At 41.8% G+C, this 22,446-nt stretch overlaps 1 protein-coding gene across 3 annotated transcripts in view; it reads right to left on the reverse strand.

Moving 5' to 3' along the window:
- Positions 1–22,446, reverse strand: part of negr1 (neuronal growth regulator 1) — a 165,133-nt gene that overhangs the window by 95,250 nt on the left and 47,437 nt on the right. For all 3 annotated transcript variants that reach the window (XM_056413925.1, XM_056413924.1, XM_056413923.1), the window contains exon 2: positions 16,031–16,269. In XM_056413925.1, the coding sequence (XP_056269900.1) occupies positions 16,031–16,269 (239 nt within the window). The remainder of the gene's footprint in view (positions 1–16,030; positions 16,270–22,446) is intronic.

Raw genomic sequence — 22,446 nt, forward strand, 5'->3', positions numbered from 1 at the left:
ATCAATTGATGAATATGAACTTTTCAAAATACCTTGAGAGAGGCAATTAATCTTCAATGGGAGAGCTGCACTAAGCATGTAATTCAAAGATAAGCTATCACCCACTCATTGAAATAGTTTCTAATTTATTCATGCTAATCAGTGTCTTTCAGCCTCAGCATCTTGCTTATGATAAACAAAGTTGCCCAGCATGGGCCACTCGGCTTTTGTTTATTAGGATGATTGCTGTTTTTTCAATTAGCTGCGTGGCAACAAAGTCTTTGATTGGAGCTGCCATGCACACGGCTCATTTCAAACCGTTTGTCAGACTGTCAGAGGGCAAGCTGCTTTCAAGCAACGAAATATCAGCTGGGTGATCCTCCATGCATCTCAGCTCTCAGCGTGTGTGTGTGTGTGTGTGGGTGTGTGTGTGAAACGGATGATCTGATGTGAGGACACAAAGCTCTGTCTCCATCTGTCAATGAGCCTTGATACAGAGCTAAAGGTCAAAGTTCAAACTTTAGAACCCGGGTTGTGATTAACGGGGAGCGAGCAGTTGGCAGCTAAGAGACGTACAGTTCACCCAGTCACAGGGCAGGAGAGTGGCTCAGCGAAGATTTCAATTGGCTGTTTACTGGTTCTTTGTTCATCAGTTTGACATACAAAAGGCATTTGGCAACACTGTTAGTGTCATCATCTTTCAAAATTACGGGTCAAAATTCAAGATAAATTTCAAAACCAGATCAATGACATTTTGATCTACATTATTACCTCATTCATCACGTGGTTTATATCATGATCATCCGCATATAACGCTAACTTGCATTTGCATTTTCAGACGTGTTGTTTTATTGAAAACCTTTTTTGTGGCACACAAACTGTCAAATGTCATACTTCTCAAAGTGTCCTTGATAGTTCTGAGTGTCTTTTGAAATATCAGAGTTTGGGTTTTCTCGAGGAGCCGTTACCATCGCAGTAATATGCAATTCCCTGTCTTTGTTCATACATTTGTAATAACAAAGCTATTACCTGGAAATGGTATTGTGTATCTCTGATTGTTTGTCAAACTCTCTTGTCCTATATCTCTCTCTGTCTTGATTCATTTATTTAATTGGCGAGTCATATAAGTCTATGATAAATAACACTGAATGCCAAACCATTGATGGTTTAAGTGCTGAAGAGGATTAGTGATTCTCAGAGGGTGTGTGCACCTGTGCACACCCACAACTATCGACTGCTTTTTTTCACGATCTGCCCCTTGGGCTGGGAGGAAAAGATTTGGACCAAACAACATGTCGCTGATATGGGGAAATTCATACCCACTGAGAGCTTTGGAAAGGCCAAAGTCATGACTATTCAATAAATTGCTCATTATTAAAAACCCTGAGCTTGTAGTTTGCAGGAAACAGATGTCCATTCTTTGTCTGTTTACGATGTTACTTTAGACTAGAACCACTATTGTCCAAACAATGATGTTCATACAGAACGTCAGTGATCATTATAAATAAAAAAGGTCCCTTATCTGCTTTGCCTGGTTTTTGTGTCTTTGATAATACGCCCTGTGCCACTCTATAAATAAAGCCGACCATTGAATTCTCGAACAAAGCGGGGGGGTTTCTGCTACTGCACCCTAATACAGCTACAAGTCAAGGAAGCCAACCGATGGAGGAGATCCCTCACTGCTCTTTAATTGCACTTTGGGCAACAAATGAATTTCAGGGATGAGACCGGCGGGCAGCGCCTCACTGCTGGTGGTCAGTCTGCATTCAGTGTGATTTATGCAACAGTGCTGTAGGGCCAGGGAGTGCAGCCCCTGATATTTATATGCCCAATTAAGGCCAGCGTATCCCTGAGATGCCTGCCAAAGTGTCACCCCCAACAAATCTGTTTCACAGCTACCCTGTTGATGAAGGTGGTGTATGATAAACAATGCAGAGAGGGTTGTGCATGGATCCAAACAGAAGTGAGAGAACCTATTTCTTTGTTGTGATTTACACCGCTGAGAACAAACATCTTAAGCACCAGAGAAGTCATGGTCTAACACCACTGGTTGATCAAAATGTTGATTGTTTTCACACACTCAGTTTGATTGATTCACCTTCTATGGCGTTTTCCATAGTGACATGCATGTCCAGAATTCAATAAAAACACCCTCGGAAAGTAAAGACAGGTTATTACATTTTCTTTGCATAGCACACCACCATATCCAAAAGAAGAGGGGCTGAAGAAAGCTCATGTCCACTCGCCTTCTCCTCCACACACAAAAATCAGTTGGACAAAAAAGGAACATGCCAGAAAACAGTGTTAAGTTTCCCAGAGTCTGAGTGTTGTCTGGCCAACAGTCTAAAACCTAAATATACATATAATTTTTTTCTTATTGTTAAATAAACATCAAATATTGACATTTTGGAAATTAAAATTGCCAGTGATTTTTAGGCATTTAAGGTCAAACATAAGACTATTTGATTATCAACAGTTGCATTTAAGCAAGCATGGTTCTACATATGTCTGCCCACATCTACTATTACTACTCTTACTGTATTTCAGCGAATCAAAACAATTAGAACATAAACAATATTTCAGGCTGAATAATTAAATACCAATAAAATGGCAATTTAGTGTGATTATCTGGCTAGTATGGTATATGTGTTTTTGTAACAATGGAAAAGATGCTGTGGAAACTAAATTCATGCCTTGAACACTAACTGTTATGCTTCTGGTAAGGTTGTATTTTATTTATTAGACATCTGTGCATGCCGACACCTGGAATATAATATGGCCCATGGCTTATCACAATTATAAAACTGCACCATGACAACGTGCTGTGTTTCAGAATCAGAATCAGAATCAGAAACAGGTTTATTGCCAAAGAATGAATGTTTTCACAAACAAACGAGGAATTTTTTTTTGGTGGAAGGTGCAACATTTGGACATGACAAACAACAATCAACGCAAGGAGGGAGGAGGAGTGGGAGGAAGAGGGAGGAGGAGGAAGAGGAAGGAGCGGGAAGAAGGAGGAGAGAGGAAGGTGGAAGAAGAGGTGGTAGTCCTGGGGTGACAGTCAGTCAGTCCCGGGTCCATTGATGAGCCCGACCGCCGGGAAAAAGCTATTGGTGTGGCGGGAGGTCGTGGTCATGATGGACGCAGCCTCCTCCCGAGGGAGGGACTCGAACAGGAGTGTCCAGGGTGGGAGGGTCGGCGACAATCTTTCTGGCCCGCTTCAGTGACCTGGAAGTGAACAGGACCTGGAGGAAGGCAGATTGCAGCCGATAACCCTCTCGGCCGGCGGATGATGCTCTGCAGCCTGCGCTTGTCTTTGGCTGTGGCTGCAGGGTGCCAGACGGTGATGGAGGAGCAGATGATGGACTCAACGATGGCCGTGTAGAACTGTACCATCATCTTCCCTGGCAGGTTGAATTTCCTCAGCTGCCTCAGGAAGAACATCCTCTGCTGGGCCTTCTTGGAGATGGAGCCGATGTTCAGCTCCCACTTGAGGTCCTGGGAGATGATGGAGCCCAGGAAGCGGTAGGACTCCACAGCGTTGACGGGGCAGTCACACAGGATGAGAGGCGCGGGTGGGGCTGCATTCCTCCTGAAATCCACAACCATCTCCACTGTCTTCAGAGCGTTGAGCTCCAGGTTGTTCTGGCTGCACCAGGTCACCAGGTGGTCAGTCTCCCACCTGTAGGCGGTCTCGTCCCGCCAGAGATGAGTCCAATGAGGGTGGTGTCATCCGCGAACTTTAGGAGCTTGACGGACTGGTGACTGGAGGTGCAGCTGTTGGTGTACAGGGAGAACAGCAGAGCGGAGAGAACACAGCCTTGGGGAACCCGTGCTGGTGGTCCGGGAGCCTGAGACGTGTTTCCCCAGCCTCACGTGCTGCTTCCTGTCGGTCAGGAAGTCTGTGATCCACCTGCAGGTGGAGTCGGGCACGTGCAGCTGGGAGAGCTTGTCCTGCAACAGGGACGGATGATGGAATTGAAGGCAGAGCTGAAGTCCACAAACAGGATCCTGGCGTAGGTTCCTCGGGAGTCCAGATGCTGGAGGATGTAGTGAAGGGCCATGTTGACTGCATCGTCTGCAGACCTGTTGGCTCTGTAGGCGAACTGCAGGGGTCCAGGAGTGGGTCGGTGATGGTCTTGAGGTGTGACAGGACCAGCGTTCAAAGGACTTCATGACCACCGAGGTCAGGGCGACGGGCCTGTAGTCATTGAGTCCTGTGATCTTGGGTTTTTGGGACGGGATGATGGTGGAGGCCTTGAAGCAGGCTGGAACGTGGCATGTCTCCAGGAGGTGTTGAAGATGTCGGTGAACACCGGAGACAGCTGGTCCGCACAGTGCTTCAGGGTGGAGGGGAGGGAGTCCGGGGGCCGCTGCTTTCTATGGGGTTCTTTTTTTTAAACAGCCTGTTGACTGCTCTCCAGGCCGCGCGGCGTCGGCCGATGGAGAGTCAGGGGTGGAGGTGTGAGCCCCTGGGGGCTGGGGGGAGGTGATGGTCTGTGTGGGTTGTTGGTGGGGGGGTGGGGGATGGTCTCAGGGTCTCATTGTTCATCCATTGTGAACTCATAGAAGAACTCTTTATCTAGCTCAGAAGCAATTGCACATCATTCATGGAGTGATGGGGGCTTGATTTAGTTCACTCAATATATACTGCAGTGAGTGAAAACAGAGATGAACATGTTCTGCCCATTAATCAAATATGATCCATAAACACAGGCGTGTGGAGAATAAGTTGGAAAAGGACGCATCATTAGAACAGCACAGTTTCCAGGACATTACTCTGGAAGGAAGTGTTTGCACAACACCCATTACTGGGATCTGAAGCTCATTTTGATGTACAATTGTAAACATGCATCTCAAAGCACAAAGAGTTCAAACATCACTCAGCAATTCGCTGTGAGTAAAACAGGTCCAACATCATCATGCGGATCCCTCTGAATCTGAGACAACTCTGACATGTTGAGCTACACTGATAAAGGAAATAGAGTAAATGTGCAGCAGTGACAGTGTAACCATCCAGCGTGATCTTAAGCTGTGTCATCTCGAAAAAATATTCCAAGTGCCCAAAGAAAAATGCCTGAGTTACTCTCCACTCGTGTTGTATCTATTCCCCCTCTAGAGAAGAGAGACGTGAGAGCTGAGTGGCTGACCTTTGGACCTCACTCATTTTAATTAGCCATGGCTAATAACAGCCATTTCCATGATGAGGACTCACATGAGTGCGAGCGCAAAAACACACAATCACCTACCCAGAGTGCATGAAGAAGCACACGCAAACACATCATAGAGAAAAGAGATTTACACGCGCTAAGATATTCGCAACCACACACACACACACACACACACACTACAATGATTAGTGGCTAACTAAATGCTAGAGGTCATAAAGGCAAATCTGTTCCCTAGACACACTCATATTCTCTCTACACTGCCTACAATATTCATGGCAGGCCGCGTTGTTTTAAGACATTATTATTCCGCTGAGACTCTTGATCCACAGTTATTCCAGCTGGGGACAGTAACAGTGATTCACTGGCCTCTTCGACCAGCACTTACAACACATACAGCCATTCGGTACTTTTGAAACTGCGTATCAGTGTTTCTTTACTTTGATACCAACCAAGGGTTCATTTGTACAAATACTAGAGGATATCGGTCAACTCTAAGGGAAGCTCCTTAACCTCAAAATCATTATCTCTAGACTACTCACTAGTATTTACAGTGAACACTTACCAATTTAACAAGATCCTAAGTGTCGCTGTAATGCCAGTTTAGGCATATATTTGAGCAAATAATTGGGAATAATGTCACGTAAAAATATTTTGGCTGAACTTACAATTGTGTGATTTGTGAAAAGAGTAAATACACGTTAATATTCAAATTGTCATTAAAAAACTAATACAAATGTTGAAGCACGTTGTTATTATGATGAAGATCCGTACCAAACTAAGATGTTTTTCCAAGTCTGTAGAATACGATGTGAAGGCCAGGACATGTTTACTTTTCACTGAAGCTGGATTCTCGTGATGTCACGAGAATCCATCCTCTCAAGCTTCAAGTTCGGCGCTGGTGAGACGGAGCACGGACCGGTCATCGTCCTGTGAGGAGCTGCTTGGAACTAGTGGGACGTCACAGAGAAGCGGGACGTTTGTTCAAAACAGCAATGTGTGCTTTTCGTTTGGCAACACTGTGATTGACGGGTTCATCCGATCTCCTGCCAAGAATTTTTTTAAAGTGCCTGTCCTTTTCCAAACAGTGTCCAATGACGGCTCCTCAGATAGTTAGATAGTGGACCACCTGACTGGTGCAGCACAACAACAAAATGTAGTAGTTTGACATGTTTCGTATACACTACCGTTCAAAAGTTTGGGGTCAATTAGAAATGTCTTTATTTTTCAAAGAAAAGCACTGTTTTTTCAATAAAGATAACATTAATCAAAAATACACACTATACATTGTAAATGTGGTAAATGACTATTCTAGGTGGAAACGTCTGGTTTCTAATGAAATATCTCCATAGGTGTATAGAGGCCCATTTCCATCAACTATCACTCCAGTGTTCTAATGGTACATTGTGTTTGCTAATCGCCTTAGAAGACTAATATCTGATTAGAAAACCCTTGTGCAATTATGCTAGCACAGCTGAAAACAGTTATGCTGGTGATATAAGCTGTACAACTGGCCTTCCTTTGAGCTTGAAGTTTGAAGAACAAAATTAATACTTCAAATATTAATCATTATTTCTAACCTTGTCAATGTCTTGACTATATTTTCTATTCAATTTTCAATTCATTTGATAAATAAAAGTGAGTTTTCATGGAAGACACGAAATTGTCTGGATGACCCCAAACTTTTGAACGGTAGTGTATATATTCAAATTTCACAAATATGGCACCGAACTAAACTTTGAGTGTGCTATACAATTGGTCTAAAATATTGAGAAGTTACAAATGTTTCAAGACTGAAACATTTGTGTCAAATTACTCGATGAGACCTATTATACTCTACATGTAGATCCATTGCGAAAGGGGATTAACAAGGGGGATTCAGACCAAAACTATCTGAGTGAACTACAATAAACACTTTAAGTATTGTGTTAGGAAATAAAGTCTGCACACCTGTCGAAGGATTCTTGTCCCTAAAGTGGTTTCTCAATGAAAAGATTGACTTCTTCAGTTGTGCATTTCTTATAACACTTATAGGCTATCATATTAAATTGCAGAGTAGCATCCAGTTTCATCTTTGGGTGAGTCACAGGGACTATTGACAAACTGTTCCACTTCATTTCAATGAAATATATTAGACTTATGTAACACTTAACTGTTTAAGCCACTCAACATCAAGTTTACGTGGGAAATTGTTTAACCAGTATGTTCACACAGTGCAATCTAATTTGTAATTGAATAAAGAAAAAGGTTGAGCTGGGTTGAAATTATGCTTAAACTTTATATTATTGATGTAGTTCATCCTCGAAAGGAATAGGAACAGTAAATGAGGATGTCATTGAGAGGGTGTTTACTCTCTGGGTTCATTCAGAGACATTTGTTATGGTTTAGTTGACAGGGTTGCACTTTCAGGCAGAGATCATGGGAACATTTGTATCATTTTTTAATGCACCCAGCAGTTAATGAGAGTGACAGACTTAGAATAAACAGAGATTTGCTCGGTCGTATTATGCCGTACTCTGTAGTTATACTCTATCTCTGTGCTGACATCAAAGAGAGGACCGATGACCTGGAGGTTTAACCCTCCATTTCACTTCTTGCTGAGAAACACTCTACCTACACTGACTCACTCCATGGGCGTGGGTGGGAGTTTTCACTGATCCATATTAATGTCCAAAGCATTTTCATCATACAGCATTTCGTCTCACTTATTTTTTTAAATGTTAACTCCCCCTGAGGCATCGATAAAGTCTTATATAAAATCCTTAACAGACACACTGCTGTTCCTTTTGCTAGTTTAGTGGTACGGCATGCTGGTAACGTGCACTTTTTATTCATAAAACTGGATTCTGACTCCAATAATGTCAGCAAGATTTCTTTGAATGCCTCTTTTAGCTTAGCATACAGGCTTTCAGTGATGAAAACGTGGAACACATTCCCACTGCCCATGTAGCCACTGCTGAAGGGAAGCATGCCTCTCCCCCCCCCCCCCCCTCCCTGTGACAAGATATTCTTAGATGAGAGGTGCTGTGCATATTTAATACATTATCACATCTACAATCTTAATTAACAGAGAGGTTGGAAAAAGAATGGCTGCAAAGGAGGAGGGTAGTCATGTGATGTGTAGACGACGATAGCGATCTCTCATTCCTCTGTATCCTCCATCAGATAATGGTCAGGACTATACACTGAAAATAGGTCAGTTTATGCATGGTGAAGATGAAGATCAGGGGTGCCGTAGAGTAGTAAAACCAGAGGAAAAGAGCTGGGCTGATGTGGACCAGGAGTCTGTCATGGTCACAGTTCATCGGGTCGTCTGTGATGTCACCGATACGGTTTTACTCAGTAATCAGAGCAAGGCCACAAGGCAGAACCCACTTAGCTTAATCTTGTTAAGTCAAGTATCTAAAGGAAGGGTTTAACTGCTCAGCAGGTACCGCTGGCAAATGTACCTGCTGGAAAACATGGACCCTTTAAGTAATTTAGCAGACCCCGATGGCGGTGATGATTATTGCTTTGAGCTCAGATTACCGGAGAGACCCATTTAGGCACTGGGAGATCTCAAGATGTCCTGCGTGAAACACATTTTTACTAGACAAATCATTTTACAGTTTTTGCTATATTAATGTATGATGTGAAATATAAGTTGAACATATCTTTACATCATTGGAGAGAACATTTAAATGATCTTTCTTTGTATGTGCTGATGTATCATACTTACGCTCACTTCATTTATGAAATGGATTACATTGTTCCACCCACCAGCAAATAAAGCTTCAGATTTGTTTTCCATTTAGAGCAAGAATGAAGAGCAAAAATATTGTGTATAGTTCTGACGTTTGCAATGAGCTATGCGGGGGGAGGCACACATGCAAACGTCTAATTTATTGAAGTGACACGACGTCTCTGAGGGGGATAAATGTCACGCAGAGATTAAATGATTCGGAGAGATGAGTGTGCAGGCACAGTCATCTCTAACCTCCTGCCACTAATGCAGCAGCATGCGACTCATGTGTTAAGAAGTGTGACGATAACGAGAAACTCCTGCCGCTGTAAAACTCTTGTCACGCTCAGGTGAAGAGAGAACCCCATGGAATGTGATTAGAAATAAATAGTTGTCATTCCAGTGGCAGAATGAATGGCTCTTCCCCCATTGTCAGTCAACAATGGCTGAGCAAGATAATAAAAACAACCTCCAATGGCTTCCCAAACGACTGAGTTCGCCCTGATCAGAAATGAATTAAGGGAATTAGGAAGCAATGTGATAAGTAAATGTCCATCTCCATCTTCAGTGAAAGAAAATGTTGCATGACATACAGTATATGTACTGGCAGAACTTTATGACATGACGGATCAGAAAAAAAGCCCTCCAGCACAGCTGACATGGATGTACATCTCAGCATAATTGCTCGGTGGAAGCGCTGGTCAAGGACCCCATCATGCACCGGATATGGGTTGAGACCATTGCTTATTTCTATACATCTACACTACCGTTCAAAAGTTTGGGGTCATCCAGACAATTTTGTGTCTTCCATGAAAACTCACTTTTATTTATCAAATGAGTTGAAAATTGAATAGAAAATATAGTCAAGACATTGACAAGGTTAGAAATAATTAATATTTGAAGTATTAATTTTGTTCTTCAGACTTCAAGCTCAAAGGAAGGCCAGTTGTATAGCTTATATCACCAGCATAACTGTTTTCAGCTGTGCTAACATAATTGCACAAGGGTTTTCTAATCAGATATTAGTCTTCTAAGGCGATTAGCAAACACAATGTACCATTAGAACACTGGAGTGATCGTTGATGGAAATGGGCCTCTATACACCTATGGAGATATTTCATTAGAAACCAGACACTTCCACCTAGAAGAGTCATTTACCACATTAACAATGTATAGTGTGTATTTTTGATTAATGTTATCTTTATTGAAAAAACAGTGCTTTTCTTTGAAAAATAAAGACATTTCTAAGTGACCACAAACTTTTGAACGGTAGTGTACATACATACAAAGTAATCCCTCCTTGCTCCCGTTTTCTGTGTTGTCTCGGAAAGCAAAAGTGCTAAAAATCCAATGCCATGAAATCCTTCTCCTTCATCTGTAACATTCATGCGACAGCATTAATACATGTCGTATGCTGGACTGAAAAGCCCAGTTAAAGTGTCCTGATTTGCCCCCCTTTCCTCTCAGCACATGAACAAACAGCATGCTCCCAGAAGCCTCGACAGCAAGACACAGCTGCTCCCTTGCTACATCTCTCATCTGTAAAGAAATCCCTCTGTTCTCCATGAGTGGGCATGTGTACACAAGTATTGTACGGTGACAGGTAATGATTCACAACACACGGAGCGCATAAACAAAAGCACAATGTGGTTTGACGTGACGGAGGTGACACAACAGCACAGATTTGTGGCTCCATACGTGATATAAAGAAACAAGAGTGGCTGGCAATGTAATGAAGCACATTTTTAACTACCTGGAGAACCTTCAGAGAAGTAGCCACAGGCATTCATCAGCTGGCGTGAGTCATCTGTACTTCGACATCCTTCCTGCCTGCAGCTCACACTCTGAATCACAGCTCGGTCTCAATGGCTGGCGACACGTTTGCCTGATAACTCCAGAGTAGATAACACAGTCAACGATAAAAGTCACCAAGCATATCAAACTTTCTTTTCTTACTGTTGTATTGCCTCGTCCTCATCTCAGTCAATTTCCTGTATCACTGTCCAATTATTATTCTGGCTTCCAGACTCGTGGTTGTGTTTGTGTTATGAAGCTTTAAGTATGCTGCTGGTGAGGTGTTACAAAACGTGTTATTTTTCAGCTTTATTGAACCCATTTCTTTGGAAAACAAACGCCTGCTTCAGAGTATAAGTGGCACATCTGACTGAATTAACAACGTGTCACATTTGTGAACCGCAGTGCAACAATATGGTATTTGTAGGTCAAACCGTTGCCAAATTTCAACCACTAGGTCACATCCATCAGGAATTCTGGGCATTGCTTAACAGACTATAATAAAGTGGACAGCTGGCACATTAGCCTCGGTTTGATTGTGGCCATATGGCCAGTGGTGAGGCGCTGCCATGACCCAAAAGAGCCCTGGTAAGATTCCCATTACAGATTGTACTTCAGAAAGGAAACATCTACAGAAACACGACGGTCCTGTAGTGACCGTCACTGCCTGCCAAGCTGTTGACCGCAGTTCATCACACGTATATTGAGAGGCACAGCGCACCTCTAAAATGACGCTGAAGCAGAGGGAAAGTGGCATTACCTCTGCTCACCGTCAGTGTGAATGTCATTCATTGTGAGCCGATGCACACTCCACTCACTCTCAGGACTGGACATGAGGAAAGAGGGCCACTGCTTTAAAGAATGGACAATGAGGCAATGATGACAGCTGGAGCACAATAAGTTACAGGAAACCAGCAAGTGGACATGGATGGGGCATTATGTAGCCGGTGATGTTGATGGGGTTTCAAGGCAGAGAGTCCCCGGGAACTAAAGTGGCCATTTGACCGACTCTTAAATAAACGTGCATGTGTAAAGCTTCATACATGTGTGCAGGGGGCAAGTAAACAGTTTAATAACACAACTAAAAGCTAGCGTAGCGTTAGCATGGACTGCATTGAGTAAAAGTAGTATTTGGCAAAGGTACATTACACCGTTATCATGTGTAAAATGTAATGTAAAATGGAAATGTTGGTGAAAGGGAGGTTTTCACAGCAATATAACATATATTATAGAGAGTGAATAATGACGTGTTTAACTTCCTAACACTAGCTCTAAGCAGCTTATTATACACCTCATCTCATTTAAACTACTAATTCTGAGCCGCTGTAGAAAGCTACCAGAGTTGGTGATTAATTAATCGGATAAATACAATTAAGACTGATCTAAACTATATATATTGTTTAATGACGGAGGAAATGTCAATATTAACGCTCTCTTTCATCTCAGTATACATGTCATTTAGTTTACAACATGCTTAATTGTGCAGTATGTCTTTAAATGTACAGTGACACACACACACACACACACACTCTTACGGGACGCAGCACCTCTGGTTATCAAGGAAATAAAAAGGGCACAATCCAGGACGCATCAATCGTGATTTAGTGAATCGTTTCCAGCATGCTTCCAGATTGCAACGCCTCCTGTCATTAAAACTCCTGGACTTGCAGTTAGACCTTTCTGAACCATCTCAGCTTCATGGTACAAACATCTGGGGGTACGCCGTTACACGACTTTCTCTCCTGGTCCCTAAACTAAGGCTATCAGTTGTTGCCAAGTGATGATATGATACCAGTGTGTTATTTAATTGTTTTAGAGAGATCTTTGTTAACCCTTGTGTTGCCTTGGGGTCATTTTGACCCGATTCAATGTTTAATGTCGGTGTTCTTTCGGGAGTCAACAAACAAACATAAAGTACCTCACACTTAAACTTGGAAAACAATATTAATTCTAATAATTTTCTGGAGATTTTAATAGCTGGGGTCATATTGACCTCAAGGGTAAAATATGTTAGTAAATATAAAGGTAACAGGAGGGTTAAACATTGAATCGGGTCATATTGACCCGAAGGCAACACAAGGGTTAAATGTGATACATCTTATGTTACTTTGTCCATTCAATGTTTCAAATAGCTGCCCTGCAAAAAAGTGCAGAAAAACTAGAGAAATAAAAAGGAGCAGTGGAACAGGAAGGGTCGCCTGCTTGAGGGAACTTCAACAAGACAAAAGGCTTCTGACGGACACGTTGGCAGTTGAAGAGATTGCCCTCCTGCGACCTTCCAGCAATGAGACCGCCACTGTAACTGGGAAGGCCGTGGTGCTCTGACAAGTTGACGTGTGCTGCTTTTAGGGCTTAAGCGGGTGTGCATCTTCATCAGCGAACAGTAAGAGAGCGAGTGAAGGATACTTCTAAATTACGGACTAATCCTGTGGCCCTCTGATGATGGAACAGACTCGTTCCCCTCAGCAAGGAAAGAGAGAAGGGAAGCACTCTTATCATCAGCCCTGTCCCAACCAGTTTAATAAACAACAACATAAACAAACACAATGATTTGAAAGGTAATTGGGCATGTTCACACTAAACCACAGCACCACACAACTCCCACTCAGTAGAGTGCAGGGAGGTGGATGTTGACACATGATAAACCAGCAGCTTAGAAAATATGGAATAACAAAAAGAGGTGAGGTGGTTTCAGGGTCATTGCTCATAGTGTCCAATGTGTTGACATCTTTATAACAGGTGTGAACACGTGAGAAGGTAAATGACGATTTGGTTTGACTATTGTGTTAATCCCTGGTGAACTCTGCCACCTCTCAGGATGACAGTTTACCAAAACACTGTCCACGTTGTTTGGGAATTGATGTGACGATTTCTTTCTTCTCTCGAGTGTCTTTGTTGCAGAACAGAACAAAATGAAGACAAAACAAACATGATTAATATTGTGTTTTTGACCTAACAAAAACAAACTTGCATATTCACACTTCTAAAATATTTGTTGTAAACCCACGCCATATGTTAGAACTGCAATACCAGCTGGAGAGTGGTTTCCACTAGCACATTTCACATATCACACAGCTCACACCTCTACAAGCAGTTAGTCTGACCCTTAACTCTTCTATTTATACGATGCTGTCTGTGTGAAAATATGCAGAGTCCAACAGTATGTTCCTTTGAAATCCTAAACACGGCTTGAACAGAATGAGAATCCTTTGATTTGCACTTGTGATACATCGTGTAACTGATCAGATACAATAATGGGTGTTACAGTGGGCAGTGAGAGCAGGTCATCACACCATGTTGTGAAATAAATACAGACATTTCAAACAGAATGGAAAAAGGCCTGTTTATTATGCTACAGTTCGTCTCTCAACATCATTAATAACCCGGACCAAACATGTGCAGAGCCGAGTGGACCATGAACGCTGTAAACCTTTGCATCAGCCTTTTAAAATAAATAGAAAATAAGGTGCTCGTAAGGTTGGTTTCCAGTGAGGCTGTTTCCTTGCTGCTAATGGCCAGTCTGAGGTATGAGCATAAAAACTCAGCTGCCACCCTATTACCCCAACAATTCGGATGCTGCCGTCAATTAGCTCTCCGTGCCCACAACAGCCTTCTTAATGTCCCGTAAAAACACAAATACACCTATTGACCTTGTTAAACACAGAGATTCACAAGATGAAGCCCAATTTGAACCGCCACTTAGTACTCAATGTAACATTATAACAGGGTGGCACTAGTCCCGCCCCCCTGAAGCTGTAAACCTAGGGGAAATACTGAACTCCTATTAGGTTGAAGACTGAAATTCAAAGCTTTAATCACTAAAGCAAGTACACACACAGCATATCAAAAACTATCCCAAATTGTTAAGATTCACATCGTATTTGTTCCCTGCTGTGACAAAACCCAGATAAGCTTGATTAAAGGTGCACAGTCTGCCTCCAGTCATTTGAACCAACCAGCTTATCCTTTGTGTTGCATGGCCACGGGCACAAAATGTACCTTGCAATGTCACTTCGCCCCCAGAGAAGAAAGTTCTGAAAAGATTTTGTTTTAATATGTCATGCAACAATTGATTGTGCTCTTGTTCTTACTCATAAGAGAATGACTTATGGTGGCAGATACACGTGTGGCCATTAGGAACATGGACCCACCAGAAATTGTTAATATGGAAAATTACCTCAATGATCTGTGTCAGAAGTAACAACGTTAGATTATAATAAGGCATAGGACAGAAATCTGAAGAAAAAATGAATAATTAAAAATGGTACACCAGCCCATAAAGAGTATGCCACATATATATGCTGTAACACCCTGTTCTGTTTCTCCTGTGTTCCGTGTCTCCTATGTCTCCTCTGTCTCCTCTGTGTCTTCTCTGTCTTAATTGTTTAATTCCCTGCACCTGCCCTCAGCCACTCTTGTCTCGTTACTGTCTGATGTCGTACACCTGTGTTTCCCCCCCTATATATTGTGTCAGTCTTTCCCTTGTCTCCTGTTGGATTGTCGTCTATAGTTCCGTGTCCTTTTCCCGTCGTCCTGTCCGTGTTCCTGGTTCTGCCTGTTGACCCTGCCTGCCCTGAACCTGGATTCTCTGCCAGCCCCTTTTGGACCTTGTTTTTTGTAAACTGTTTTGCCTCATTAAAGAGTGCTTTTTTTGTTATTACCTTCGCATTGAAAATGCCGGAAGGTTATGTTTTGATCGCCATTTATTTATTTATTTGTATGCGTGTTATTCGCAAAACTCAAAATGTATTGAACCGAATCGCATGCAATTTGGTGGGATGATTGTTTATTATCCGGGGACCAGTTGATTAGATTTTGGGATCGATCGGGTCAAAGGTCAAGGTCAAAGATCATGAACAGGTCAAAATACATGAAATTTGGTGGGATGATTGTTTATTATCCGGGGACCAGTTGATTAGATTTTGGGATCGATCGGGTCAAAGGTCAAGGTCAAAGATCATGAACAGGTCAAATTTTCTTGAATCACATGGAATTTGGTGGGATGATTGGTTATTATCCGGGGACCATTTGATTAGATTTTGGGATCAATCGGGTCAAATGTCAAGGTCATGGAAAGGTCAAAATCTTTTTTTTTACCATAGCACGATACATTTTTGTCCAATTGGCATGCAACTAATGCCAAAATGTTCATAATTCAATGCCCAATCTTGTGATATGCGAAGGTATGCGCTCTACCGAGTGCCCGTTCTAGTTCATATTGCGTTCAGCCTGTCTCTCTGCGCCTGAGCCTCACCCCGTCACAAGAACCTGACATATGCAGGTGCAAACGACTGGAATCCATCAGTCATTTTTAATACATAGACAGACCAGCGTCTGTACAGAACAACAAGGACTACGGAATACGCACCTTTTACAATTAGGTTGAGGAGCTTTGGCCGTGGGTTGCGCTCACTCTGAATGGAGCATGTGTACTGGCCGTCGTCGGATACATCCACTTTCTGTATCTGAAGGCTGTACTCGTGTTTGTCCCCAACGCTGGACACAATGGAGACACGGGGGTCCACAGACCACTTGTCGTTCCCTGCGAAAATGATGCTTGAGCGGTTCAGCCAGGCTCCTTTCGAGATCCCATCCAATAGGTAGCACCTGGAATGACAAGAGACACTTCAGTCAGATCAGGATAATTACTTGTCAAAAAGAGTTTTTAACATGAGTCTGGTTTGATGGCTGAATACTCGTTCACTCATTCGACATATTGCTTCTCTGGCAATAAGTAATCTCACTCTCTGGCAGGCAATTATAGCTGTTAACACATGGTTGTGTCTTCATGAATTATATAGATTGTTGAATGCAAGACCAGAGAGCATATGGACCAAATAAAGTATCCCATTTCAGTTATAGGCACACATGTGTAATGTGCCAGAAAGTCAGTCGTAAATGAAATAAATCTCAGCACCTGAGTGTGACTCAACCTGTTAAAACGGCTGAGGCTGGATTTGAGTTCAAACCAAAATAGCCAGAGCCATGAGCAACATGTGTGGATATGGATGCTCTGTGGTTGATGCATCGTCTAAATGGGAAAAGGCCTTTAGTTATGGTGCTACATTCTTTTCATTGAAAAGTCAAAGATCTGGTTTAGCAAACATCGATCTATTTTGAAGCACCTCATCAGGAGTAAGTTGACCCACAATGTTGGCTTCACAACACTGGAGATTCATATTAACAAAGAGTTTCAGTTTTCAGAGTTTCCGGATAATATAAACAACTTAGGTCCACTTCACTAAGTCATGTCATAGTAATGGGGATGTCACCTTTCAGAGCAGTGAAAAGCTTGCTTCTGAAGTTACGTAACTGAGTAAAAACACTGTTGACCTATGACTTAGAATACATTCAGACTGTTAAGTAGAGTGGCCACTGAAAACTACTCATGCAGTGTCTCGGGCGGAGAAAAAGAGAGCAAGTCAAACAAAAGGTGGAAATAAATTAAATACAGTATACTGTATATTCACAGTAAATACATTGTATGAATAGTAGCAGTTTTTTTATAACTTCACAATTACAACTCATGGCTGCACAAAGCTTTTTAATGTGATCTTCAATGGAAGGCAACACAAATCTAACATCCTCGGATCTAAAAAGGCCGCATACAAGGATCCTGCTTTGATTCCTGCGTGACACATTACTGCGCTCAATACAATTTACTTTTGAAAGCTTATTGGAGAGAAAAAGTCACTAAATTAGACATGATTATGCTGGGGTCACCATAGTCAAAAGGCACTTATTTTAATTACCAACATTCCAGCACTGAAAACTCACCCTATTCTGTGACAAATACTGTAATAATGAGTAGGAACAGAGGCCATCAAGTGTGTCCCTTTAGCTGTGGTCAACATGCCATGGAGACTTCCAGCACCAGTAGTCAAGCAACCAAGAAGATCAGTTTGGCATTAACCACAAAGCTTTTTAATCGCAATGGCAGATACATGTCTGACAGGTAAATGGGTCGAGGACAATGGTCTCGCCCAGACTGGTCTCCCCTGAGAGAAGACACTGCCATCGAGGTATCGTATCAAATAAATGGCAAACAATGGAGTATGGCTAGTAATAAAAACAACTCAAGAGAGAAGTCTAGGTCCTCTGGAAATTCCACGCTGACCCGTCGGTTAGTTAGCCAGTTGACCACCTGAGCCGTGGGCCTCAGGCAAGATTCACTAAAGGAGCCTCAAGGCAAGCTTCATATATTTACTGTTTTCTGTTTGTTTTTGACAACAAAAAGTCAAGTACAAATTTAGCTCTCGTGATAATGGAAACGTGACCTTTGTAGAAATGTATCAAAATGACATGAATAAAGCCAATTTTAAAAGCCTTCTCTGCCTTTGACAGAAACAGCTTCAAAGAGCATCGAGGGTTGCTACCCACCTCAGCGAATGCGGGTGACTAATAATTTAAGACACTTGTGTGGGACCGCTGAGCACCGACTTAAGGCGTGAACATTGATGCACAATGCACCTCTGCTCAGCCACTGTCAACAACTTGTCAACAATTTGCTGGGCTTGCATCATTATATCCTTGTGTACCAGGGTAACCATAAATAAAATGTCTCTTGTAGCAGCTATTGATTTCTCTGTTTGCTCACCCTATAATTGTGTTTTCAGAATCAAATATTCACTCCATGCATGCTTGAAAGGTGGCTGTTAAAACAAAGTTCAAAAGAGATCAGAGGCTGTGGTCGGCTGTCAGTTAGAGTGTACTTCATTGGTGACGGGTTTCGACAGCTTGTAAAATTCTCAAAAGGTTTCCAGCCACTCCTGCAGCATATATATGGTTTTAATATCCTGCCGACCACAGCTACTGCTGCCAGCTTCCAAGATCAGATGTGGAATCAACTAAGCCGGCGTACGAGACGTATGGCGGAAGGACACTACGCCCGGACAACTTCTTCTAGATGAATCCATCCTTAATGTTCTTTCCATTTCTTTTTTGTTTGCTTATCACTGTTGGTGTCTGTGCACTCTCCTTCCCGAAGCCATTATTATTATCTCACTGTCTTTGTAATCTCACACCAAGGAGTGGAACAGATGCCTGTATCTAAACACCACCTCACAGAGCTGTGTCAAAACAGGACATTTTTTACATTAGCACATTGTCTAAGACGTTGTTGTTTACTGTGGCTTGTTCCTTTGTTGCTGCAATCTTATCCGAACTGGAACTATATTAGAACTCACAAGTCTGGCATGAGTTTGACAACCCTGTGTGAAAAAGTAGAGGCTGCTGTTAGTGCAAAGCAGTGATAAAGAAGAAGTACGGCCTTGCGGTTGTATGCCTCGGTTTGAAGCCTATTTAACGTGTTAAAATTATCACAAAATGAATCAATGGGTTTTGGCCCAAACCTGTTTTCTAAGGTCCCAGTGACCTTTAACCACCACCTTGAGTGCAAGTGGAAATGTGTGCCGAGTTTGAAGAGATTCCCTTCAGGCGTTCCTGAGATATCCCAATAACATGGTGCAGCCTTCAGATGGCAAATCCCTCTGAGGCAAATGTCTGAATTGTGATATTAGGCTTTACAAATAAATTGTACTGTAATTGAATTGAATTGATATCAGTCCTGTCAACTTGATATGCCTGAAATCACCAAACACTAGATATTCAATACTGGTTTAATTGAGTGTTTCCTGCAGATGATCACAAAGAAACCTTTGTTACCCTCAAGTTAAATCCTCATCTTGCTTGGTTTGACGGGAAGGGGAGGAGTGTCAGCACCAGGGAAGTTTAGCTTGGACTGTTTTCCCTCCTTGTCATATTTACACATAAACGTAAGCCGGAACATATCCTGCTTAATACCGGAGTAAGGCAAGGATTTAAGTAATTACATTTCTTTATGATATTTTAATTAGTTGCTTTTAGGAGGTTTGTCTTGTTTTTTCAATTTAGTTGAGAAGAAAAGCTTTTGAGTATTCATCTTTTCTTCCATTCAAAATACATTTTTGGAATATCCTATAACAAAAAAGCGTTACAAACATGCTAATCATGTGCTAAAACCTTGAGTAGCAGCTTGAAACCCCAGCAAAGACATGTTATCAGCTCGGTCTTTCTTCTGCCACATTTCCCTTGTCTGTCCCCTCAATCAGGCGGAGCAGCAAACACGAACACAGAAGAAGGGCTTTGCTTTCATCAAGCCCCTTTTCTGGAGGAGCCCACCAGGACACAGACGTCCCATGGTTTATACAAAGCTGAGGTAATTATTCCACAGACCTCAGAGCATCTAATTTGAAGCAGCTTTGACTAAAACATGCACTAATTGATACTTTTATTTATCCCAGCTTCTGATGTTTGACTGCAGAGCTTTTTTACAAGCTTCTTTTTAAAAAATATATATTTTGGCTCACAAATTACAGTTCAATTGAAACCCCAGTGATTAGGCAGTGTGCAGAAATGAAAGCGATGAACTGGTGCTTGAGTACCTGACATGAATAGAGCATGATGACAAACAATTTATTACACTGCGGCAGCTGGTAAGAGAAGGGGATTGTAATCTGTTTCGCCAAACACTAGATTCTGACCCTGATTATTATTTGCTTTATAAAATTGTTTACTATTATTCTCCTGTAAATACTATTTCTGGTAATAACTCCCCAGTCTTGCAAAAATATAGCAACGTTTCACAGTGTAGTCATATTCAGCAGTTTGTGTCTATATCACTGGATGATTCCCTCTGTAGTCTGAGAGTTGTTTTTATGTAACAGTTATATAATAACCACACAGGATGTTTAAACAGCAGACACTGCGAGTGCAGCTTTAAAGCTGTATACCTATTCCCCTGAATAAATACATTCTCATAAATGTATTTCTTAGTTTGTAAGTTATTTGTTAATTTGTCCCTTTCTATTGTTGGCATTTAGGCAAATTCAGATGTATTTTTTCTTTTTATAAAGTTGTTGTGGTGAAAATCCAGCAGACATGGAGCAGAATTATCCTCCTAAAAGCCAAAGGGTAGATAGAACAGTGACACTGAACCACAGCAACACCATGGAGCTGGGCTGAGACCAGAGAGCTGAGTGCAGTTGGTTGACAATATTCAGAGTTTGTCACAACAAGCGACCAATTTTACCCTACATGAATTCTTAATCCATTATTAATAACATAATTGATCGGTGCAGCTTTAACCTGGGATATCATTAGGTCACTTTGAATGCAAAAGTAGATTACAGCTACATTTAATTGGCACATAAAGCATAACAAAGGACAATTTTTTCTGCAGTGCAAAGTGTCAGTTGACAGGAACTTGAGCACAAGATGACACGGTGAGACCAAGTTTATTGTTACTATAGCAACCAAAGGCTGACATTTCTGCATGAGAAAAAATTTGACTCACAATAAGATGAAATGTTGCGTAATTTGAAAGAAGGAAATAGTTTAATGTGATTACGAAAGAATATGAGAACAGCACAAGATGGCTTGCTGAATTATAAGGAGGTACAAAATAAAATCCTGCTTCCAACAACAGCTTGGCTGACAGATGATCACATCTGTGATCGTTCAGGAAAAGCAACACTTGACACTCAACCCTATCAAAACAGTCAGCCCGGTGTCATTTCTGTCCTGCGGCATGTTGAATGACACTTAATCACTGAAGTACGAATCAAGCTGCAGCCCCTGAGAAGACCACCTGGAATATTTCATTTTCCAGTCAATGTTGAACTGGAGTGCGTCAGAAAATGGAGCGGTGCACACCATCATTGTATTGTCGTGGAACATCTGCTTCAAAACAATGCTTTTGTGTTTCTGTTAATAGCGGCACCCACTTAACTGGCATGAATGAAATAAGGCTATTGAAGAGTATAATGAGAGGCTGTGATACAGCCATAAAGATGTAAGAGGAAAAGCCTGTCAACGTTGGCACGGACGTTTCCCTCCATTGTAGAAGTTCCACACATAAAGAGAGAGGTGCTGTCATGACTCCACCTGAACCGTTAGCTCCACAACCTTCACAACGACTCACTGGCTTCAACAGAGCTCATGTGTCCAACTATCCTTAAATGTCAAAATGCATTTCAAACTGAATGTCTGGATGATGAAGCACTCGTGAAAGGTGGCAACGTGTGATGAGTGTGTGACACTCCCGGGGCTCTTCAGCTGTGAGGTCAGAACTTTTATTACGATGCTACTTTTGCTTTATTAGTAACATTAATGAATTCCAGGAATGTTGGAAATAAGAGCATGTGTTTCATCTTCAAAAAGGAATTATGTTTGGCTGCATCTAACCCATGTTTCAATATGAATTAATCTTCCAATTACTTTCTTGATATATTATTTCATCATTAGCCAATCCCAATTTCCCAAAGCCCAAGCTGACCTATTCAAACTGTGTGTTTTAACCAACAGTCCAAAAAACAGTGAAAATCAATTTGCTGTAAAAGAAGACGACAAAAACAACACCTCTTCACATTTAAGGAGCTGAAAACAGTGGATGTTTTGCATTTTTGCATAAAAATTACCTAACCAATGAATGTATTATAAAAATGATTGCCTATCAAATAAATGTTAAACAATTGATGAATCAACTAATAGTTTCTTACATAACTTACAAAGGAAAATACTTAAATTACAACAACAAAAATCCTTATTGCAATACATTAAGGACCACATTGTGGTGGTGCAACAAGCAAGTGAATCCCTGCAGCCATCTGAAAGCAGCAGAACAGATTTGTTAATAAGCTTCTGATTTGAAAATGTCCCGCCTAAAGCACAGTGCGATGTCGACAACACCGACAACAACCTGATTTCCAAGAGGAGCCGATTCCTCATGGATTGAGCTGCTGTGAT

The sequence above is a fragment of the Pseudoliparis swirei genome, chromosome 5, assembly GCF_029220125.1.
Source record: "Pseudoliparis swirei isolate HS2019 ecotype Mariana Trench chromosome 5, NWPU_hadal_v1, whole genome shotgun sequence".
NCBI classification, from domain to species: domain Eukaryota; kingdom Metazoa; phylum Chordata; class Actinopteri; order Perciformes; family Liparidae; genus Pseudoliparis; species Pseudoliparis swirei.